This window comes from Emydura macquarii, unplaced genomic scaffold (genome assembly GCF_026122565.2).
Source record: "Emydura macquarii macquarii isolate MOO-44397 ecotype Brisbane River unplaced genomic scaffold, CSIRO-AGI_Emac_v2 contig_3477, whole genome shotgun sequence".
Classification (NCBI taxonomy): domain Eukaryota; kingdom Metazoa; phylum Chordata; order Testudines; family Chelidae; genus Emydura; species Emydura macquarii.
The window spans coordinates 1018416-1043990 of record NW_027133614.1 but is presented as its reverse complement, the minus strand read 5'-3'; the positions used below and the strand labels follow the sequence as shown (position 1 = coordinate 1043990).

Below are 25575 nucleotides of genomic sequence, written 5' to 3'. Positions count from 1 at the left end.
CAAAAACAGAAGTTAGCTAAGAATAATTTCTAAATTCTACCACCACAATTAACACACTATCCACTAATTCACCCACTTGTATTGGAATTCTCTGCCATTTTTCATTACAATTTTTTTGTCGTCTCTAATGATGTGTAGTAGTAGAACAATGTATTTGGTCTTGCACCTAAGAACCTTAATTGTTAGCTAATGAAGTTGTGCGTGTGGTAATTTTGGTTCCCCAGAAGTGTAACCATATGTAATGTTGAGCACGAGATGTCGAGATTATGGATGTAGTAGGAGGTGATGTTGGGCATGTGGTCGTTTTGGGCAAGAACATGACCTTTGCTGTTGGTAGTGGAGATCATGAGACTGCAGAGGGCATTGGTGAGTCAGGGAAGAGTGTAGTAAAGTCTAGTTTCTCTAGACTGTGAAAATCCCTGCTTATATTGGCTGTGGATTCCCCAGCATAGGAACAGAACAGATGAGCAGATGAAATAAAGTGCAAAACAAACGGAGTGACTAACTTTTCAAAATGAACAAGGTTTCATCACACTAAAAACAGCAGGAAAAAAAATCACTTTGCTAATATTGCCGCAATTCCTGTAGTTACCTACAAGAATCTTATGCAATTTCCAACAGGAAGGAAAGTGACCTGGGAGATAAGCTGGATGGGAGGTGTACATATAACACTTTCTGTTAAGATGCAGTCTACACCAAAGACCAAGAATGCCTCTCTAGCATGCACATGACTAGAATAACTGGCAAGTACCAGATCACACTCCAAGCCAACACATACCTGAAGTATAGCCTTTTTTTCCCTCTGTCTTCACAGACAAGGTCAGCTCCCACACTACTGCACTGAGCGGTACAGAATGGGGAGGAGGAGAACATCCCTCAGTGCTGAAGGAACAGGTCCAGGGCTATTTAGAAAAATTGGACATACACAAGTCTACGGGGCCAGATGCAATGCATCCTAGGGTACTGTGGGAGTTAGCTGATGTGATTTCAGAGCGATTGGCTATTATCTTTGAAAGCTCGTGGCAATTGGGGGAGGTCCCAGATGATTGGGAAAAGGCAAATATAGTGCTCATCTTCAAGAAAGGAAAGAAAGAGGATTCAGGGAACTAAAGACCAGTCAGCCTCACCTCAATCCCTGGAAAAATCATGGAGCAGATCCTCAAGGAATCCATTTTAAGGCATTTGGAAGAGTGGAAGGTGATCAGGAACAGTCAACATGGATTCACCAAGGACAAGTCATGACTGACCAACCTGATGGCTTTCTATGAAGAGGTGACGGACTCTGTGGATGTGGGGAAAGCGGTGGACATGACATACCTTGACTTTAGCAAAGCTTTTGATACAATCTCTCACAGTATTCTCACCAGCAAGTTAAAGAAGTATGAGTTGCATGAATGGACTATAAAATGGATAGAGAACTGGCTAGACCATCAGGCTCAAAGGGTAGTGATCAATGGCTCCATGTCTAGCTGGCAGCCGGTCATAAGAGGAGTGCCCCAGGGGTCAGTTTTGTTCAACATTTTTATTAATGATCTGGAGGATGGGGTAGATTGCAGATGACACTAAGCTAGGGGGAGTGATAGATACCTTGGAAGGTACGGATAGGATACAGAGGGACCTAAACAAATTGGAGGATTTGGCCAAAAGAAATCTGATGAGGTTCAACAAGGACAAGTGCAGAGTCCTCCACTTAGGACGGAAGAATCCCATGCACAGCTACAGACTGGGGACCGATGAGCTAGGCAGCAGTTCTGCAGAAAAGGATCTGGGGGTTATAGTGGATAAGAAGCTGGATATGAGTCAGCAGTGTGCCCTGGTTGCCAAGAAGGCTAATAGAATATTGGTCTGCATTAGTAGGAGCATTGCCAGCAGATCGAGGGAAGTGATTATTCCCCTCTATTTGGCATTGGTGAGGCCGCATTTGGAATAGTGTATCCAGTTTTGGACCCCCCACTACAAAAAGGATGTGGAGAAGTTGGAGAGAGTCCAGTGGAGGGCAACAAAAATGATTAGGGGACTGGAGCACAAGACTTATGAGGAGAGGCTGAAGGAACTAGGCTTGTTTAGTTTGCAGAAGAGAAGAATGAGGGGGCATTTGATAGCAGCCTTTAACTACCTGAAAGGGGGTTCCAGGGAGGATGGAGCTAGTCTGTTCTCAATGGTAGTAGATGACAGAACAAGGAGCAATGGTCTCAAGTTGCAGTGGAGGAGGTCTAGGTTGGACATTAGGAAAAAGTTTTCTCACTAGGTGGGTGGTGAAGCACTGGAATGGGTTACCTAGGGAGGTGGCGGAATCTCCATCTTTGGAGGTTTTTAAGATGCGGCTTGACAAAGCCCTGGCTGGGATGATTTAGCTGGTTAGTCCTGCTTTGAGCAGGGGGTTGGACTAGATGACCTCCTGAGGTCCCTTCCAATTCTAATATTCTATGATTCTATGACAGGATCATAGGTTCCACTGCTATGGGTAAAATATAGGAGCACTCTTGAAATGTTTTTATTTTATGGAAAGTCATGTTGTCACTCCATAGTTAAGGCTGAAGGAAGCCTCTTGTAATGAGTTTGATTTTCACCCTCTCTCAAAGTTACACTCATTCTGCTCTACACAGCTTTTTGAAATTTTAAACAGGTGAAAAACTCACCAAGCATTAACTAGCAATTCCACTGAAAATAAAAAGTTGCTGGGAAATGTTTGCAGACCTTCATTATGGAAATCCAGTGTCAGATCCAGAGCTGATTCCAGGATGTTGAATACTAATAAGGGTCAAGATTTTAGCTATTGTCTCCATTTATTAGAACTTTCCAAATTTCATGTGAAACTGAATAATAGTTTTCAGATTTAAACATTAAGCATATAGTACAGAAAGGATTTTCTTTACATCAAGATTATAATGTAATTAGATTTACAGCAATCAGAAAAAAAGTTGATTGTTCCAATACTTTAACAGCATATCAGCATTATTATATCTTAAATATTAAAATGATTTCACCCTGTAATTAATTATATATCCTATTTTGTACACATAAGTGATGGCTGTAGGGTGAGTCAAGCTCTATGCTGCTGTTATATTTTTAAAGATAAATATAATACTTTTTGGGGGTGGGGGAGTAAATGATGTATTTTTAAAACAAAATAAGAGGTAAGCCAAGTTTTAAGACTTGATATTAAAGAGTTAATAAAATACTTTCCTAATTAAAGTGATTCAACACTAAAATTATATGTCTGAAGGCATTTTGGTTACTGCTGTTACTTTAAAACGTTTTTGATGACTAAAAACACATTTTTTAAAAAAAAATTTAGGTTTTTTTCCAATGTTACTCTTTGCATTTAACATGGCCCTGGATACATGAGTTTTACTTTTGTCTCATGTACTAGCATGAAAATAAAACATTCACCCACACTATTCTGAAGGGAGAGGGACTCAACTGCATGTCCTTCCCCAGCCATTGCAGGAGGGGATAAAACAAAGCAGGAGCTGCTGTTTGAGTATGCATAAATGATCCTGTGGAATAGAGTTCCAGCCAGAACTTCACCAACAGGAACTTTTCCATCAGTGAGGCATGCCCCTTTAAAGGAGCACCCACCCTGATCCCTTCACAACCAGGATTTTTCCACCAGGTGAAGGCAGTGCAATTTGACCATGCAAGGAAGGTAGTTTTTGTAACTCTAGGGCAAGAGAATCCTAAAGGGTGTGGTTCCTTTTGGAAGCACACGGCTATGTTTAAGATTCAGTGAGAGTGAAGGTGGCAGTCACTTTCTGAGGATACATTTTATTATCTACTTTCCCAATTTAGGTATCCAGCTGTAGAGTTGGTCTGAAGGAAGAGTTTAGCAGCAGGATGAAGGGACTCTTCGTAGGGTCTGAGAGAAGCAGCAGTCATGCATGGGACAGAGAATTTCCTCCATAGAGCCAAAAAAGAGACTACTTCCCACATGGAATCTGGGCAGAGGGCAGCAGTAGTGTACAATTATTGCTGATATTTGAGTTTTATTACTTTTTCTTTCCCCCATTGCCCAGCTTCTGGTGGTTCCTTCAGTGAAGTCATCCCTGGTGCTTATCATAATTTTTAGTGCCACAAATTCAACATTATGTATTCACTTCTGGATTAAATCAGAGAAACAGACAGGAGATAAGCAGGCGCCATAAACATTTTTATACAACGTTTTATCGACAAAATTATATGAAAAACTATGACAAATGTGAATAAATCATATTCATACAGAAACGTCTCCCCCCAGTATGAAACCCATCTCAAACAATTCCAAAACAGGATGGAAACTGACCCAAGATCTGACCATATGTCCCTATAATACTGCTTTTGCAAAGCCTTTTCTAGAAATATGATTACACAAATGATAGACTCAGATTATCAGTTTTAAACTTTATTTATAGTTTATTTAGAGTTTATTTATATATTGTGAGAAACTTCACTTCAGTGGAAGTTTCAAAATGCTGTATTAAGAAAAACGGGTATAAGCTTACATGGAAGAAACACAGCAATTATAATGTCTTTGCTAGGTTTCTTCATTTTTCAGTCCCATCAACTCTGATAAATTAGAACAGAAATGTCATAAGCACATGTTACATTGCTGTGTAATGTATTTGCCAGATATCTGCCATTGGCTATAGGGTTGTGTGCATCAGAAAGTTGCACTGGTTTAACCTAAACTGTTTCTAAACCAATATAATTCAACTCGCACAGAAAGCTTTTGGACACATTTGTATTTTTGTTTAAGAGTGGCATATTCTGGTTAGATTTAAATCTGTTTCCAAAAGAGCTAAACTGAAATAAAACACTCGAATCAAACAAGAGCATCCACTCACCTTTTTTTGCACAAGTTTAATTATATCATTTAAATTCACACCTTAAGTTAAACCAGCTCTCTTACATAGACACACCCTATGATTATCTGATGGCAGACCTTCAGGAATTTTACGGTGATTCTGTGGGTTTGGAAGTCCTAGCCCTTTGTGCGCTATACTTACCACTAACTGTATTAGAGGTAGGTAAGTAGCTTACCTGAATAGAAAGTGTTGATTTTGGCAAGTTCCTTCTCACAGGTTTGGAAGAACTTCTCCTCAAACTTGGCAAAATACCTCTTCACCGTGTCCTCGTCCGTGACTATGGAACAAAAAGAAAAAGTTTACAGTAGGAGAATTAAGGAAAGAGGGGCATGAAATCACATAATCTTGGTCTTTCTAAGAGGCAAATGTGAAAATATTTCTCCAGAAAATAAGCTATTTCCCCCTGTAATAATTGGCAGAATGTCAGGAAATATCAAATCAGACGACTCCTTGAGGGGACATAAACCTCACGTGATCGGAACGGGTATTGCACTCTTATTCCAAATCATTGTTGCAGTGGAGATTAACAATGCCCAAAATACAGAGGGAAAGGAAGAAGGAAGATTAATCAAGGTAAGTGACACACAAGGTGCAGCTACTGAAAGCACAAAGACATGTCCTCTCAACTTTACTAATAGTTCATCTTGCTCCCACCCAAACACTGCTGTAGGTCTCATGTACTCTCATTCCTGATTCCTAAACCAACTTTGTCTATGCAAGTTGAACTCTCTCGCAACAGACTAGTTTAAAAGACTGCTCTTTTACGCTAGGAATTAAGGCTGGACTTTGTGTCAGTCCATAAAGGAAACAAATTTAAGGGTGAGTTAGAGGTAGACAGGTGAGATTTTGGTTTATAATTTTTATTTGGAGCAAATTCAACCAAAACATTTATTACTGATCTCTTTGGTAAAAATAGCAAAGAAAGAAATGGGTCTCTAAAATATGGGACTTTTTGCAAGCAAATAAGAAAAAAGAAAAGCTGATTCCCCAATAATCTTAGTGTACACATTCCCTGTTCTATTTTACTTTACTTGCACTTCTACATATATTTGACTCAAACTATTCTTGCTCTCCAGTCAGTGCAGAAGAGACAAGTCCTTTGATACAAACTTTTCCAAAGCATTTAATAAAGTACAGGGGTTATTTCCAAGTTTAGTGCATCTGAAAGCCAAGGTGCAGCAATTACAGAAACCGTAAGATAAATGCTCTGTGGTTCATTCTTTAAGTACAATATTCCTGTCAACATTTTACCATTACATTACTCCCTTTCTGAGAGATCTAACACTTTGCCACGTAAGTTTGCATTGTGTTGGGGTTGGTATACAAGTTCTCAGCCCAGAAGAGATGCTGGTTTTACCATTTAAAAAAAAAACAAAACAAAAAAACATTTCCCAACTAAACATTTACATTTATACTGACTCTGCCAAACACCAAATTTGTGTTTAAAACAGATGTCTCAGACTCTTACATAAAGGGCCAAATGAAATTTTCAATTAGAATCCATGGGTTTAAGTTTCTCCCCACTTCATACCACCCAGAAATGTTTTGTCTCTAAAAATGTTCCAATGACGCAGAGAAACACACAGTACTGTAATTTTCCTCCTGCCCTCCACAGACTTCTTCTTTACACTTTTGATATTTTGCCACTTCTCTCCCCGTTCACATTCTCTCTCCTCATCATGTTGCCTAACTCTTCCCATCCTCTCCAGATCTCTTTCTCTGCTTCATTCTGTTGTGCTGTCCCAGTAGGCTTGTAAATAAAACTTGTATACCGCTTCATTTTGAAAACGACATTGCTCACATAGCCCCAAGGAACCAACCAAATACTCAGTTTCACTTTGAAACCCACTTGCACATGGTAGCTCAGTGGTGTGTTCAAAACATCACTTTAGCCATATATTTCAGACTCTGGGGTAAAGAATTCCACATTATGACAGTAATGACAGTACATAACTTCAAAGGTGCCATTTTAAGGACTCATTTACAAAACCTCTTTACACTTTGTATTGACATGTAGCAATAAGAAAGGAATAGTTATGTCTCACCTCAGTCTCTCTGCTGTTTGCTAAGGACTAGCAGAGGAAAACAAATCTTGAAAATAAAGCTGTGCTAAGAGATTTTAAAAACCATATAAGCATGAAGGCAGGTCAGAAATTAGACACAAAACACAGTCATGTCAAGTGAAGGGAAGGCTGTACAAATGCTGCACAAAATCTTTACCTATTGTTAAATATTTTCCTTTAAACTCCATTTTATAGGTTTCTGACTGGAGTGGATTCCAGAGTCTTAAAATTCAGATTTTTGTTTCCTGGTAACAAAAGGTTTCCTTTCAGTTCAGTTTCTCACTGCAGCTCAGTAATTTAGCTGCAATAATAGACTAATTCTGCCCAAGGCTGTTCTGTATTTATTTTTTCAAAGCTAAACAGGATAAGGTTTTCTGCCATATGAAAGTCATGATGTCAGAAGCTGGCCTTGGGTTAAGAGGCTCCTTGATAACAGAAGCTGCTTTTACTAGGCACCTAGCTATAACTGCCAAGAAGGACCAACAGCAACTTTCCTTTATTCTTTTTCTATATCCCCAATCAGTTTTTTGTCCTCATGCCCATGGTGCTGCCATGAAACTGGTTGCTAAGATGAAACTCTGATCAGTGTGATAACCTCTCAATTGTATCCCACAGCTTTCTATTTCAGGGCTGCAAATAAAGAATGGTTATTTTATAGAAAATTGTATGGATTCCCACCTTTCCCATTCTGAGAAAGCAAGTGGAGAAAAGCCACACTCATTTGCAAAGCCAAATGTAAAATAACTCTATGCACCTTCTGCCATGCCTACATTTTTCAGTTCGTTGCACTTTGAGCACAACTACATCAACTGAGAGACGAGAAAAGCATGATGGGTATTAGTATACAAAGTCCCTTCACATACATTTATTATCCCAGTTAAAATATTTTCAGTACATTTATAAGCAATTAGTTTAATGGCTTGTGTGATATGACGTGCCCAGGGTAGCCAACTGATAATGCCAAGGTCAGGGCAGGCTGCAAAAGGAGAGCAGATTCTCCCACGCTGATGGGTGACACTGAAGCCCGGCTTCCCAACCAGCCACGAACTGCTTCTGATTTCCCCACACAGGTTATCAAGAAGCCAGTGCACAAATGCCCACAGCCCCCTTTACTGTATTTCAGCTCCAGGCTCCCAAATCAGCACTAGGTCCAGTAAAGAGACCACTTACTAGAACTCTATGCTTTTTACTAAAATGGTTCCCTCTGACCCCAAGGGGTCAGCCACAGCACCAGTTCAATATGAGTTTGGATCTTACCTAAAATACCACACTGGCAGCCAATCCTTTAGTATCTAAACTAAAGGTTTATTGTAAAAGGAAAGAAATAAATCATGAGAGAAATGTTAAAGGGTTAAAGTAAATCACAGATATACAAATGATTAAAAGTCCATTTACATCAGGTTTCTGGAAGAAATGTGGATTTGCAGGCTTCTATAGTTCCCTCTGGTTCACATCCAGTACCTAGATGGGTCTAAGTCCTTCGGTTCAGTTGCAAGATGAATAGATCCAGAGGTAGGTGTGTGTCTGCAGCTGGACAGGATCATAGACCAAATGGATCCTGTGGTTTGATCTTATAAACCCCCTCCCCCGGCCATGTGGCCTGTGGACAGTCACAAGACCCAAACTGGAGTCCCGAGTCACATGGGCCAATCCTGGTGCCTCTTCAGGTGTGCTGCCTGCAGTGGAATCCAGAGTCACGTAAGCAGGTTCTGGTGACTCATTGGTGATGATGGCTTCTCCCTCTGGGCCCCTTGCACCTGGGAATGCCTTAATGGGCCATTATGTGGGCCATTGTTCTGTGGCCATCCTATCTGGGGTGTTGCCAGGCAGAACAATTTGAAACACAGATATCTCAAATACATCTATAACTTCCATTTCACATATTACACATGAACATAAGTATTATTATCTTACTTAGCCTATTACAACCTTCCGAACAGTACCTGACATGGCGTATCCCACATGGATTATTATGATTCTGCCATGCTGATGTCTCACAATATACTAAATGCCCCCCCCACTCCAGCCAGCCCGCATGACAGCTTGTATTCTGGCAGCTGTACTATAATCACTGTAGCAACTAATAATGAGAGAAGCATACAGCTCTGTATGGTTGGTTCCAGAGATGTTAATGGGGAGAGTGTAGCTTTCCTTCATTCTAGTGTCTTGATATAAAATGCAACCATTAGAAGAATCCTTTAAGTCCCTACCTGGCTGACATTTAATGGCAAGCTATTGAAAGTGATTTGGATTCACAGCCTTATCAAGGTCAAATTATTCTTCAAACAATTAAGAGCTGATTCAGAAAACAATCACTATATTTGTCCAAACAAATGTGCTGTCCATGTCACCTGCTAGAAAAGAGAGACTGCAGGGTCCTACCAGAGGGTTCTGTATATAATCACAAAAACAAAAACAAAAAAAATCAAAGACCCAAACTGAGACATTATTAGCACTTTAAATCTCAATGCAACAGATGAAGGTTTAAAGATCACCACTTCAACATCAACTGCACTAAGCATTCAAGCGCACTGGAACCCTGGACTTAGCTTCTTGTTAATTCATTACATACAGAATCCAACGTTCTCCCTGGTTGTGTCATTTGCTGCAGATTCTGCTTATTAACCATAGAACTGTGCACCAAAATTTGAACTTTCATTTAAAAAAGAAAGTCAGTTTTCTAGTTCTCATGGTTACGAAGATCACACCTGTTAATGGTGAAAGCATGAAGCTTCATCCACCTTGTCTCTCTCATATCTTGGGACCAGCTACGCTACAACCACACTGCAAAGAAATTTAGGCACCATAGTTTAAGAATTTTAAACTGCTGCTCATTTTTAGTGGAAACATCTAGTCATTCCACAGTCCCAAAATGTCTCCTGAGTTGACAAAAACCAACTGACCCACCCAGCTGCCAAAGCCTCCAGACTCCTCCTTAGCAGTTCTACAATGCAGTTATGATTTATCAATTCAAAATTTCTACTTCCCTGGGACTGAAATGACTAGCTAAAATGTATATTAAAATTATATACAAACAAAGCAATACAAGAATATTAAGACCGCAAAGTCAAGCTGCAAAAGCTGGAGATCTACTAAAATTCTAGACAGAAAACTAGACACCTTCAATAATACGTGCCTATGAAAGATCCAGGGCATTGATTGGAAAGACTTCATCACCAATTAAGAGACCTGAGAAATCACCAGCAGCTCATTTCCACCAGAATCAGAAGGAAGTGCTGGACATGCTTGGGGCATGTACGTCAGATGCCAACACACAGACTCCAACAAGAAGCTGTCAAATGGAAACCAACTGTTGTGAGAAAATGAAGACACCCATGAGAAACTTTAAAAACAACTCTAGCAGGGAGGGCAAAAGAGACAATCTCAATATCATAGAGCAAATGGAAGCACAGCAAATGACAGAGAAATGGAAGAGACTGGTTTCAGGCCTGTGCACCAACATTAGTGCGGGACAGATGTTCAAAAGCAGTCAAGCACTCAGTTAGAAAATGCACAAATTAAAGATGATTTGTCCTCATGTGTTTCTGTTATGACAGCCTTCACTTACATGATCACAAAGTTTTTCTCACAAAGCCTCATTCAGTGTACAGAATTACAGTTTTGTCATCTGCAAATTTTGCCACCTTACTACCCACTCCTTTTTCCAGCTCATTAATACATTTATTAAATGTCACTCATAGTACAGAAACTTGTTGCACTCTATTGTTAAACTTTTGCCATGTTGAAAACCGACCACTGATTTCTACTCTTTTTTCTGTCTTAGTGATCATGAAAGTACTTTTTTTCTCATACTACGATTACTTAGTTTCCTTAGTAGTGTCTTGTGCAGGACTTTGTCAAAGGACTTTTGAAAGTCTATATTCAAAGTTAAGAAATACTATGGATCCTCCAAAATATCAACAGACTTCCCTAGTATTAAGATGACCAACTGATAACATATGCAACCCACATCTTGCTTTGTTACCAATAAAGGTGTGAACACAAAAGTATACCATCATTTTCCAGAGACCAGGAACACAAAAGGTTGAGAATATTGTAGCTAGATGCAAGTCCTTTGGTGAGAACAGAGAATAAACTATTCAATTTTTTAACTGCTTAAAATAAGTATATGGAAACACCTTTTCTCTGGGCCATTTCTCACCAATGCAACGAATTTTTGTTGTTGTTTCTCAATTTTATTTAGGTTTTTTTGTTAGAGAACTCAATTTTTATCAATGCAACTTGTCTTTTCAAAGAAAGTGACAACTGCGCTGTAAGGCTTGAGGTTGTTTTCAGCTAACAAGTTGTAGGTCGAAACTCATTTAAATGTCTAACGAGCATAGCTGATCCTCAAGGAGAATGGCTAGTGTAAGCATCCGATGGCTCAGAAAGCCAGATGTCCTCTTAGTGATTCTAATTCCAATGAGAACAGCACATTTGCTTTTAGAATTTCTGTCTCACCTGCCACCTATCTGTTAGGACCGCTCCCCCTTCTTCCTCCACCCTACCCCCGCCCCGAGTGTAGCCCTAGGATCCTTGATGTAAGTAGAGTGATTAAAGTGTCTCTGCGTATATGTAACAACCATTATCACTATTGTTCTCTCCGGATGGGACAATGTCTGTATTTGTAAATGAACAGATAAAAAATTTATAACGTACTATGTAATCGATAAGAAAGAGTATATAATTGACCACTGTAACACCATGAAGTTGAAGCTGATTTATCAGACTTCTCAATATCGTGAATAAACCTCTTCAGTATTGTCTGTGCTGCCTGATTCTTGGAGAAAGAATCCTTTGTGCTTTACAGCGCGCCTACTTCAAATATCATGAAAATGAGAAACACTAGACCTTTTCCTCAAGTTATGTTTTACAACTCAACATAAATCAGTGAGGTCAATCTCACAAGCAGGCCAAACATGAAAATTCAAATTCACTAGTGGTACTGTGTTTTAAGTATGAAGAAGTGTCACCTTATTTAGGTATCTACTGAATCATCCACAAACAAAATACCCCTGAACTAGACAAAATAAAAATCAATAGAATAGCAACATTAGACTTCATTTTGCATTATTAAAAAATCCATGCAGTCATATCTTCCTTGTTGAACCTGGTTAGAGACAGAGCTCACAGAATTCACCCCTGATAAATGCTCTAGTGCAAATCAAGTTTTATCCTTTGACTATTAAATTACTACTTCATTTCATGAAGTAAGAGACTTTAGTGGTGATAGGCATTAGTGGAAAATGAGCCTGGTAATGTCTGCACAGGAAAAAAATGTAGGAAGTAGCTGCTGAACTCTGATTCCCCCTGAGAATATGTATGAAATAAAATGTTAAGAGAAACAGCAAACTTAAAAAGCCAGATAGCTTTCTGTTCTGACATTATACTAATTTTGGCTCCTAAACAAATATTGATCTATCCTTCTCTTTAAGCAATCAAATATTCTGAAGATTTTTTTTAAACACACTTTAGAGTTGCATCCTTCCCAGCATGCAACTTGAGAAGAAAGAGGGGAATCCACTAGCAGACACACTATTCCATGTATTGGCATTAGCAAATTCAGAAATACAAGTACATACTGTAACATTAGCGCATTTTTTGTCCTAAGAGGAGGCTTAACTATTCATTAAAGATACTCTGTATTATGCTTTGCATATAGTTTCAAAAGAGTATGCTACATTTTGGTGAATTATTTTACTTGATCAATGTTTTGCTGTCCTCACAGCAGATAATCCAGGTTGAGTGAAATCTGCTCTAGGTGGCTATGGAAATAATGATAACCTGTTTCATAATAGCTTTTCCTCCATATTCTCAGATTACAAAAAGAAAGAAGAGGCTTGTAGGCAAAAAATCCAAGCTATTTACTTCACAGGTCTCCATCTCTCCCACCAGAAAGTATAGTGCCACTTACACAGAATCTCACAATTTGTGGTAGTCAGGTGGCTTATTTAGCTGGACAGGAGGTAAAATTTATAAGCTTGAGTATACTTGAGAGATAGAGATATCTGGTGTGCATCTGTTTTGTTACTTACATCTCTTGCTTCTATGACCTTGTACTCCATGGCAGTAATATCAGCCATGAAATTCAACTTCAGGAGTGAACAAAACATGCAAAATGAACAATTTAGCCAAAAGAACAGCAAGAGGTAAATTATATCAAGTCTACTGTACTCCAATTGCCTGAACTATCTCTGAATTTTTGGGTTTATAAATAGCACCTATTAACTTGTCACATGTTTTGTAGAGGCACAATAAAAAAAGTGACTTCTTAGTCTAAAATGACTGTTACACTCAAACACATCTCCCAGGTACTCTATATTTCTGTTTCTCTATCAGGTGTTTCCAACACAAAGAAGGACAGGAGAGTCATTTTTGTAAGCTTTAAATACTTGTACAGGTTATTGCATATACAATTTAATAATCTGCAATATTTTTTAAATTTAAAAGGATTACTGCTTAGCATCAATATATTAAGTAAAGCTATGAACATCTTGAGATTCAAGTGATGCAAACCACTAAAACTTTGCTTATGGTTACCATGTCATCAGAATCTAGTGATACATATATAGATGAATAAAATCAATTACCTGAACATCATTCTACATAGGTTAAATCTGAAGGAGAATCTATTCACAAAAAATAACTTATCACACATTAAAGATAAAGGCTGAAGGAACAAAGAAAAGTTTGTCCCAAAGACTGAAAAAAGAATCAATTTCTCCACTTCCTCAACCTGAATAGTCTCTAGGTAGAACAAATGCTTCCTCAAACCAGAAGCAACCCCTTTTTTCTCCTCCTAGTTTTTTGAACTGCCCCCACCCCACCTCACCCTTTTTTTTTTTTTTTTTTTAAATCCCCCCACACTCTTAGCTCTTAACACCAAATAGTGGTGTCCTGCTAATCTGTTGCAAACGGCCAAAACTCATCTAATTAATACTTGAAACTCAAAAATTTCATAACATCTTTGCCTCAATCAATATGCAGGATCTACACAGTTAAGTTTCACTTTATTATTTTTGGTTTACTATAAGAATTTATAATGTTTTTCACTTTAATTTACTACTTAGCTCAAATTGGAATCTCAAATATGTTTCCCCCCATCCTTTCTTTTAAAGAATATAAAAAGCAGCAGGGATGATAGAATAAACACACACAGTTACCATGAGGTTGGAATATGCTACAGTCACCACTGCAAAACCACTGGTTGGGTAGCAAATGAGTATAGGGAGTTAGAACACTTTCAGCTTCCAAGGAGAGCCCTGCAGAACCCTGCACAGGCCTATTTTTAATCCCGCTCCCATTATTATGGCAGCGGGTCCTCTGGGACGCACAGGATACCAGTCCCACTGCAGGATTCGACACTAGTCCCATGCAGGGCTCTACTTCCAAGCACTCTACAAAATGAAGAGTGATGGAGAGGCCCAAAGCTGCTGCCTTTGAAGCAGTCTTCCTATCTTCAGCTTCACTCTGTATAGTTAGCCATACTTCAAATACCAGAGATGCACCAGTATCAAAAGTGCACCAACGTTCCCTTCACACCAACTGAAAGTAAACTGCAAGACATCATAGCAATAGCTGAAAAATAATAAGGTCACTTAAAGTAGGAGCCAAATAGGCAGCCAGAAAAACCGGTGAATTTTGAAAAGGAAACGGAAAGTGAGAGCACTGTTTTTGGGAAGACTTCTGATGACATTCTTGTACATCTCAACCCATTGTAAACATGCTAGAATCTCCCAGAAAGTTCTGAATTGCAGGTTCTGAACTTTTCAGATATGACTTAACTATTTTAAGATCAAATATCCCTCAATCTGAGAATATCCCTCATCACTGGTCAACTAATTCGCAATATGATTCCAAACTGACAGCTACTTCTCGATACATGGTTTACATGGCAAATTCAAAGCAAAGCGTAATGAAAATGCATCACAGCAAAAAGACTGGATAATCTTTTTCTGAAAGGTGTATCCATTAGTGTTTTCTATGCGTTTCCAGATCACAGATGAAAGTAGTGAAATCCAACAGCTAGCACAGACCATCTCAGCCCACACTTAAGTCAGCTCTACCCACTGCTTTGATATATGTATTACCATGTTAAAATTGTATGAGAAACAAAAAGAAAAGCTAAACAAGCAGAGCATAGACATGTTCCAAAAGAAATATTCTAACTCTAATCTGACATGAGGAATTTATGACAGTATGACCCCTTTCATTTACCCTCAGCATTAACAAATTCAGATGCACCATATGTGTACCATGCTGTAATGGACAGAGTTTGGAAGTTCTTTCAACCTCATAAGTGTATGTTCTTTCTTCTTTAATTTGTCTGTTTTCCCTTGAATACCTTCAGACCACCACCACAAAAAAGCATCCCTTAAAGATCCTAAAAACAATTAAATATTAAGCCAAATTTTAAAAATGCCATTTGCCATTTTATCCCCAAAGGTTTCCAGAAGAATCAGCCTGAACAGTCATTATCAATAGTGTCTGAATTAGCAGTATGGCTCTAGTTCACCTTATTGAAATGCAGCAAACTGGTTTGGAGAAACCATGGCTAACTCCCTCAGGTGTGTAAGGGAACAAGAATATGAATTACCTCATTCTTAGAGCACTTATTCCCCAAACCCTAAAATCATTTTATTTTTTGAAGCAGTATTGTCAGGACCTTGGAAGTTATGACTTACTCTCCAAGTTAGAAGATAGATTTACCTATTTGTTGTTATATATAGTAGGGAAGAGACAATCCAAAAGGTGCACTAGAAGGGAAAGGAAGCTTCCTAATTATCAGACAACTATTATTACATCCACTGATACCTAGGCTATGTCTACACTGCAGCACTAATTCGAATTAGCTTAATTCGAATTACAGAAAGCACTGCAGACTGTTCACACTACAGTGTTTGTGCTGGTTTCTTGTGTCCACACTGGCCAGCCTTAATTCAAATTAGAAAGCAGTGCAATGTGGAAAGCTATCCCACAGTGCAACTAACCATAGAGGCTGTTGTGAGGAGTATCATCCCAGGATGCAGAGCTGCTTCCCCCTCTTCTCCCACCCCCAAACAAACAGGAAAAGGATTTTCATGGTTTTTTTTACTCCCCCGATTGCCATTGCTGCAGGCACATGGAGCCAGCTGAACTATGCTCTCATTTTGACCGTGACAAATACATCGCAGCTTATCCTGGATTACTTTAGAACTGCATGCTGTTTGCCTTTTATGCTCCCCCCACCATCCCCTGTATATTGCTTGCCTTTGATTTTTCCCTTCACCAAATGAACCCCCCCACCTGTATGCTGTTTGCCTTTTATGCTCCCCCTACCACCCGCTGTATATTGCTTGCCTTTGATTTTGATTCTACAGGTGTCTGTAGAATGTAAGATAAATAACAACGGAGTCAGTTAGTATATTAATACAGTGATACAAATGTTTCCATTTCACTGATGGAAAGCATGATATAATGTATCCACATGTAGCACTGTGAATAAACTCTTAAGAAAGTATCAATTTCCACGATTGGCCACTGAAACAACGTAGCAAAAAATTTCCTCTCACTGCTGGCATTTAAAACGCATTCACCACGCGGGGACTGGGGTGGGTGGTGAAATCTTTCAAAGGGACAAACTTTAAAGGGCTAAACTTTCAAAGGGACAAACTGCAAAAGGCTTGCTGGGCAGTTAAAACGCATTCACCACGCGGGAGGGGAGTAGTGAAATCTTTCAAACCCTTAAGGAGACAAACTGCAAAGGGCTTGTTGTGTGTGTAGGGGGGTGATCACAGCTTGGATTTTAAACCCATTCACCGCAGGAAATGAAGATTTAAATCTTCCCGGGGCTGCTTTGGGGGAAGGTACTGAAATGGGGCATCATGGGATACAGTCTGGAGGCCAATTAATTCGAATCAAGTCCCATTGCATCCACACTCACACTAATGCGAATTAACTGATGTGCTTCAGGCGCTAATCCACTTGCAGAGGTGGTTTTATTAATTCGATTTTAAAGGCTCCTTAATTTAAATTAACAATGTGCAAGTGTAGACGCGGGAGTAATTAATTCAAATTAAGGGTCTTTAATTTGAATTAAGCCACCAGTATAGACCAGGCCCTAGGGATATTCACAAATGGCTAAACAAAATGTAACCTGAAGCACTTTTCTGTATCCTGCCAACATATCTGTTAACAACTATTTCCTCCAACACCCACTCCATCTAAACATAAGACCATAACAATGTGCCTAATTGGAAGCCATCAACCAAATGGGTCCTAAATAAGAAGGGAAAATAGATATCCTGGTATTCAGAAACCATGGTATTCAGTATCAGAGTTCAGGGCAACTGCACCTGCATCCCCTCTCCATGGTCCATCAAGAGCACCCACTCAGACTTCGGGCTCCCAAGCCATCACCTCTCTTGGTCGGAGACCCGCATCTCTCTGCCTATGCTGAATTCCCCAGCAAGGCAGACTGCGTAAGCAGGCCTGCCTTGCCTTCTTCTCAGCAGCTATAAACTAACAGCCTACAGTTATATGTTACCATGCAGCCCATTCTAACCAAAAACAGTTTTTCATAAGGTAAGAGCACTCCAGAGAAACCACATTAAAAACAATAAAAGAATATACACACATGGTAAGAAGCTTCCTAGAGATCAACCCCAACTCCAACAAAGGCTCTGGCATGTGATTAGTCCTCCACACAGGGTTTTTCCTGTGGTTACAAGTTCCTCACACCTTTTTCTCAGAACAAGCACACACTTGAATAGGTCATGTTCTTTCAACTCGTCCCAGAAAGGACTGAGGCCTCCCTTGGACAGAAGGTCCTCTCTGTTTGCTGGATAAGAAAGCTAGGGTGATCAGACAGCAGATGTGAAAAATCCAGGCAGGGGGTGGAGGGTAATAGGTGTCTATATAATATCGGGACTGTCCGTATAAAATCAAGACATTTGGTCACCCTAAAGAAAGCAGACCCTCAGGCTATTTATCCTGAAGTCCTTTATTTGCCTGCTTGTATCTACAAACTCCAGTTTGAACTAGTGTTAGTTTATATGCAAGCCCTTCCTGGGGTGCTACTTCTCAGCAAGTATTACAACCTGAGTGAATTTGCCTAATCATCCCTCAATTGTTCTAAATTCCGGGAGGACTGTGATCCCCCTCCCCCATGGAATTACATACAATCCTTGGCCCACAATGAAACAAACTTAATACAGCAGAAGCTCCCAAAGACATTGCAGGAAATTGCTGTATCTGTCAAACTGGATACAGTATAAAGACAAATAGAAAAAATTAAGAAAAGCAAGCCGTATAATGTTAACATTCTTCCTTAAAAAAGGAAAAGCAAAAGATAATTCTTATTGGCTTAGCACTGAAAGCTGCTTTAAAGTTAGTATTAGCTGCCTGCAGTTGCCTGTGTTACGAACTATACTGTATAGGAGAATGGGTTGCTTTGGTGAGGGCTCTATTCAGAATCTTCAAGCATAGCAGTTCTTTCATTGAAGCAGGGACTCCAAAGGGAACAAACGGACAGCCACAATATGCCTGTTGCCATCCCAATAGAGACAGAGTGGGGATGTAAACTACTCCTTTGCCTGATCAAACAGATATGAAAAGAAGTGAAACCATAGCAGGACTGGCAATCGCTTCAGAGCAGATAAGACATCTCTAAGCTTCTGTGAGTTTTCTTCCCCAGGTCCCAGACTAACTGGCCCCAGATTTGACATTTTATTTTAACCTCATTAAATTGCTGTTTGAATTCTGCAGATTGTCAGAGTTAACCATTTAACTTCACTGTTCTACTTCAATTTTCCATCCTCAGTGCCTGTCCATTATATGGATGTGATGCTTAACATCTGCACAACATTGCCTTCCAAGCATTATTATTAATATTCTTGGTCAGGCCACTAATTCAGGGCCATGTGGTGCCTAAGACTCAAGGGACAGTTGAGAAGAAACCTATTTTAATTATTAGGTATTATCTGGAAACTTTATGGGGAGAAAATGAGATGAAAGAAATGTAGCAGGGTCAAGCATTTGTGTTGCAGATAAATTTGCAGCACAATACCATCAAAAGCAAAGCAATGCTAAAACAGCATCAGGGAATCAAACTGCTAAAGACATTACACAGTGATGGCACCCAGTGAAATTTTTTCAGTACCCAAACCAGCCTGTGAGTTCCATGTCTTTTCAAGGGGGAAGTAAAAAGGGTGATTTATATGCTTGTTAAAGGCATTCTAATCACCTAAACTGAAGATGTTAGACACCTCATTTTTAAGTATTAACAGTCAACAAAAACCAGCTGAAAATTTTGTTTTTACTATTACAACACACACAGAATGATTAATATAAAGAAAGACTAGATAATTATTTTTCCAGTTTTTCTTTGTGCAATTGGCAGCACTTTGGGTTTCTCCAGAGTAGAGTTTGTGGTCCTGTTTAAACTCAAGTTAAAACAAAAGTCAATTAATTAGTTGAAACAGGAACAAACAGGATATAGACATACCCTTTGTGTGTTGTTTATTTCACTGAATAACCAATAACACAAGGGAAAGTTTCTTCATTTTGTGAGGCTCATAAAGGGATGGTACCCAGCAGTACAGTGCTCCAGCACCAGTCTCAAGCTGCTATCTGTTCTCCAGAACCTCAGCTTTCATTTTTAAAGTCATTAGTTGATATAGGGGCAAAGAAGAGCTCAGCAATGTGAATAAAGTTTAATGCAGAGATAGCTGTGTGAGCATGGAACAAGAGCTGGGACAAGTGTGACACACCCATTCATTTCAGTGAAGTATTAATTCAGATGGTTAGTGATGATAATAAAAAGTCAGCACTGTTATTTTATTTCTTAGGGAAGAAAAGAGAAGGAAGGCTCAAAGATCTGCAGTTTACTGTGAGTGACATCTCATTTTGGCACCACAGGTGAGTGGCATCTGGGAGATAAAAACTTTTTGATGTGGGCGAGGGAGAAGAACCCAAGCACTATGAACCTAGCAGTGCCAATGTACATATTCAAGCCCCACTGAAGAGAAGATCAAGTCAGAATGCAAGATGACATTTTAACACCTACACAATATACTCTGAGCAGTGTTTCATTTTGGCAATTCACATGGTTCTTGATTTTGTAGGCAAAGCTTGGAAGAGTACCATCACTTCCTCCCTCCCCCCCAGTTTGACCCTTGTATCACACAACAGGGCACAGAAAAAATACTCCTAAAAAGAGAAAAGGAAAATGGTGCAACTAAACAGACAAAAATTGGCAGGAAAATTCTGGGGCAGGTTAGTACCCTGATCTTTAAAAAAAAAATTTTTTTTAACTAGAATTCAAATTGAAAGTGTCCCTTAAATAAATTAATCCACCCTCCCATTTTCCCTCTATCAGGTGAAACACAAGCAATCCACCAGAAGCCTCTCTTGATAAAAGCCAATAATGTGTCAATTACCATAATGCAATAAGTGCCATGCTTCCTGACCTTTTAGCTGAGTGATATTTAAATAATGAAAAAAATGAAAATGCAAAAAACAAAACAAAAAAAAAGACAATCTTGTAGCCAATCCTCTTTCAAATCAATGACTGAAGAAATTACCATAGATGCTGGGAACTGCAGCAGGAAAGCACGATTAAAATAAACTCAAATATTCCAATGTTTAATATAATAGAAGCCACTCACTTTAAAAGTCACAAACAATAATCCTTCCTTCCTTCCTCTTCCACCTCCCATAAATTTACTAGGGAATTTAAACAAATGCTTTACTTCTACAGTACTATGACCTCTGCACACTAATACCAATTACATTTCAAAGAAATGATTCAATCAGATAAGAGAAACAATTTTGCAAAGTGACTTTCCTGCTGCAGCTTTGAGTTGTATGTATGTGTATACACAAATACTGACAAAATATGCATATGAAACTGTGAGGAGTAGAGGCCCTGTGATTCGTACCATTGTTGACCAAATCAGGGAGGCTGTGGATCGGGGGGGACGATAAGCCTGATGTCCACAGTGAAACTGAACCCCATATGGCAGATGAGAAGAGTGGTGGGAACCCACATCTTCTCGCTCACTTTCTGACTCCGACAATGAGAAGGGCAGTGTGTGGCAGGAAAACATCTACGAGTCCAGGGTTTTGGATGAACTTGGTAGCGGAGCCCCGGTACAGAGTAGAGGTGAGTCCAGGGTGTCCGACATCGAAAAATCCGTTGCACACCAGAAATCCAGCTGTGCGGATGGCGTTATATGTCGGTGCTGAGAGGATTGCACTGAAGGGCCTAGAGATGTAGACCTGGTAACAAAGTCCATCAGAGTCAGTACCGGTGCCGATGACTGTGCTGATGGAGTGCTCCCCAGGGTGGATCTTCTACGCCCCCATGGTACTGGTGCTTCTTTGCCTGTGCCCATTGGGTCTTTAGGCAGTCCGACTTGCTCCATTGGCTCAGTACTGCGCATGCCCTGGGTACCAGATTTAGATGGCTTTATTGCCGTTTGTACCGATTATACTGACTGAGCCGGAAATAATTTTCGGCTCGATCAGGACTTACTATGGGGACTCTTAGACCTTTTCTTAGAGGCCTTACATGAGAGGCTCGCCTCCTTGAGCTCACCTCTAGCGGCGAAACGAGGGGTGCGAGGCCAGCCCCCCGGGCGCCGGCCTGCAAGGGACGCTGGGCCGGCCCTTCACGATGCACAGGAGGCTCTGAGGGCTGTTGTGAAGGGCTGGCCCGTAGTGTACTTACCCACCACTCCAGCCCCGTAGCTTGGCACCGGCTTCGATTGGGTGGGGATCGGGGGGGGTGGGGGGGGGAGAGGAGGAGGAGGAGGAGGACATGGGACACATGGACGACACGGGCAGCCCTTCACGATGCACAGGGGGATGGCCTGCAGGAGCAGAAGAGGGAACAGCCACCCCTCAGCCTCCGGCGCCCCCCACCCATGATGAAGGGCCAAACCAGCGTCCCCCTCTCAGGCTGGAGGGATGAGGCCATCCAATCCGAGCCAGCACCGGGCTGGAACGGCAGGTAAGTGCAGGGCGCTGGGTTGGCCCTTCACGACGGGTGGAAGGTGCAGGAGGCTGGGGGCGGCTGCTCCTGCTTCTGCACTGCATCCGCATCATAAAGGGCGAGCTCAGCCCCCGTTCCCAGGCTGGGGGAGGAGTGAGGCCGCCCCACCCAAGCCAGCGCCGGATAAGTGCGGATAGCAAGGAGCAGCGGAGCCAAGCCTGCATTTGTGCCCCCCCCCCCAATGCTTCACGCCCCTCAACCCTGGGGGTACAGCACCTTGCTCCCCAGGGCAGCTGGAGGGCGGCACTGGGACCCCTCCTTCCCTGCTTGGGGGGGAGGTGGGAGGAAATGGCACTCACACAAATGTAGGCTTATCCCGCGAGTGCCGGAGACCCTCCATACACCACTGCTCAACTCCTTTAGAAGTAGAGGGTTGTGGTGAGAGCTCCTGCCAGGACTCCAGAGGATGAAGGGCCAACTCCAAGAGCAGGAGTTTGAGTCTTAGGCCTGGTCTACACTGGCAATGGAGGTCGACACAAGGCTGCATTACATTTTACAGACTGACAATATGCTGCATAAATTATTTCCTTTTGTTTACTGCTAAGTTTAATTTTTGTTTCACAATACATTCTTTTTCCAAGTTAAGTAATCCCATTATTTGTAAATTCTTGTATGTAAATTCTACGTTTCCAACAATTTCTCACTTTAGATTTTTTGTGCATCTGCTGTTTTTATTTTGAGGTCAGGCAACTAAAATTGACCACAGCACTCAATTTGTGAGAGTACTATTGCAACAATTCTCCATCTGTGGTTCACTGACCACTTATTGATGGTGTGTGCAGAGAGGGCTGGTTACATGGTATTAGCTTTTATCCAGATCTTTATCTGCCTTAAAATATAGCTACAATTTATTAGGAAAATATTTAATATTATTTTAATTAAGCAAGTGCCATAGTGCAACACTAATGTAACATGACTGTGTATGAGAGGGGAGCTAGTCCTAGAGAATCTCTGTAGATAAATCTGCAAAATAACCTTATATTTTCAGTTACGAGCAACATTTTGAAATATTCAGAAAAGTTAGAAATGCTTGGTGTCTACCCAAAAGAGAAGTTCAGTCATTTGAGTGACTGAAAAATTCTTTAATAGCACTACATTTGAAACAGTTGGGGCTTGAAAATTGTGATTTAGTCTGGAAATACTCCTGTCATAGGAGGAATAGCACATGACTCTGTCCTAGAAAAAACTGCTCATCATTTACCACGTTACAAGCTGTGGAAAATTAAGCATGGAGCCTGGCCAGTACTTAATTTTCAAAGCTCACTAAGTGTGCATTAAATTCAATCCTCAGAATGTCTCTGACCAAACCAGGAGGTGCTTTACCAGGATCTGGTAAAAAGGATACTCCCACAGAGTCTAGGTGGTATGTATAGGATTAGGAGCCAAGAAGCCAGAATGCTAGTTCCACTCTTTCCCTCCCAAACTGACTTTAATTATTTGCCCATCTCAAATGTCAAGTAGTGTGGTCTCATTTACCACCAACTCTTGGAAGATGAAATATAGTTATTCTCATTTTATAGGCAGGGGAACACATAGAATTAAGTGGTGGTTATTTTCACATAGGCAGTTTTTGGCAGAGCTCAGAATAGAACTCTGATATTTAATTTATGAGATGATGCGAGTGTTGCCAACTCAATTTTATCATGAGTCTTGTAATAGTTGGTGTTTTTCTTAAAGCCCCAGCACCTGGAGGCTAAACAATTACATGAGAATCTCAGTTTCCATTTAAAAAAAAAAGTTTCCAGCCTGCCCGGTTGCAGAAAAAAGCTCAAAAAACATGAGTTGGGTGCTTCATAGAGAATCAGAAACCAGAAGTAAAAGAACAAACCCCAGTTTTTTATTTTTTTTAATTCCATGATTTGAGGTCTGACTCTTGAATGATTGGGGTTGGCAATACTGCTTAGACTAGACACTAGAGCAGTGGTTCTCAACCCATGTACCACAGTAGGCCACATATGCTGAACTCTATGTTATGTGAGCTGCATTCACACTATATATATATAAAATATAAATAAAAATACCTGTATGGTTCTGAGGATGTCACATAGGCCGCAGCTGTGTGCTGATTTGGCCACAAGCAGCCCATGGGCTGAGAACCACTGCCCTAGAGTCTCTCAAGCAAGTTGTTTCAAGTCTCAGTGAGGAGATTTTTAAGTGTTGCTGGTAATGTTTATCCATCTTTGCAAAGCTCAAAGATCTAAAGATGAAAGTATACTACGTATGTGCAAAACAATATTAATCACATTTTGCACAGGGGGCTACTAAGAGACATGGACTGACAATTTGGGAGGAACTAAGCTGATTCTTAAGAGTTTCCATTATAAGTTGTATGTATATGAATTGTCACCCATCTTTCTCTCTATATCACTAATCAGCTTTGCAAAGAATTGGCTAAAGCCAAATATGGTTACAAAACAGCTGTGATACAGAAGTTTTAAATTTGCAGTATACCACAGAAATAGTATTTACTAAGGAGTAGGACATGGTTTTGTTCCAGGGAAAATTGGTCAGTTGGTCATGTTATGAGCATCTGAAGGTCAGGTAATGATCAGGCACAGCAGAGATTTTGGCTAAGCTTATTAAGTGCACACCTAAAAAAGGATGTGCTGTGCATATGTTTGTCAGCTGCAGAAACTAACTCTTTAGCATCCCTCCTCCCCCGGTCCTCTTTCCCACATCCTCCTAACAAGCATACACTTTTGGACAATTGAAAACTCAAGCAGAGTTAGGAGGGGAAAGAAGTGTAATTAGTGTTTGGACTAAAAAATGTCTATTTATGTGTTCCCAGTCACAACAAATAGAGGTTATGTTTGGACTAACTCGGGGTCAGTGCCTATTAGATTATTTGCCATATGTTTACTTTAGATTTTCCCAAATGCTATCTTGTTTTCCCAATTACAGGTATTTTGCAAGTGTATAGTTGGGATAATTTCCTGAGATCTGGAGATTCTTGTGAGTTAAAGTCTGAAACATGATTTATTTATATTTATATTTATTTATTTATTATTTTATTTATTATTTTTTATTATTTATTATATTTCATTCAAGATTTTCAGTGGCTTTCTCGGCGCACCAGAACTTTTTAAAAAACCCTATGAAGTCAATACAAAAATTTTGAGAAAATTAAGGTTGCAAAGCACTCGGGCAAAGGGCATTCAATTGTTTTCGGAAAAAATTTCTCTAGCACATAGGAAGTCCCAGGATTGTGAGAGGGATTAAAGCAGCTTGACTGAAGAACTGATGGAACAATTAAGGCTGTTGAGAAATCCAGGCTCCATGCTATGGTAAAGGATATCCTTACAATCTTGCCTTTTGCCAAATTACAGAGCACATACAACACTGAAAGTAAGGCACAGAAATGAAAACATAACTACCAGGAACTAAGGATTAGTGATTAGAGGGTCCATCAATGCAAAAGGGTGCTTTTAAAATTCCTCTTCCAGACACAAGTATGTTGCGGGGGGGAGGGGGGGAATGAAGATTGGAGAAGGAAGGTTAATAAACATTGTCTCCTGGGAAAGATTTCAATTAAATAGTGAGGGTAACCAGAAAGACATGATAGATGATGCAGAACCAACTATTGTCTCCCCTTATGGATGAAAGTGAACATACTGTACAAAGACAGGTCTATTTT

The 25575-nt window shown here is 40.1% G+C and overlaps 1 protein-coding gene across 1 annotated transcript in view; it reads right to left on the bottom strand.

Annotated features, from left to right (window-relative positions):
- The window catches only part of XPR1 (xenotropic and polytropic retrovirus receptor 1), a 167080-nt gene that overhangs the window by 52679 nt on the left and 88826 nt on the right, over window positions 1-25575 (bottom strand). Inside the window, exon 3 of the mRNA XM_067535217.1 lies at window positions 5020-5121. Coding sequence (XP_067391318.1) covers window positions 5020-5121 — 102 coding nt within the window. The remainder of the gene's footprint in view (window positions 1-5019; window positions 5122-25575) is intronic.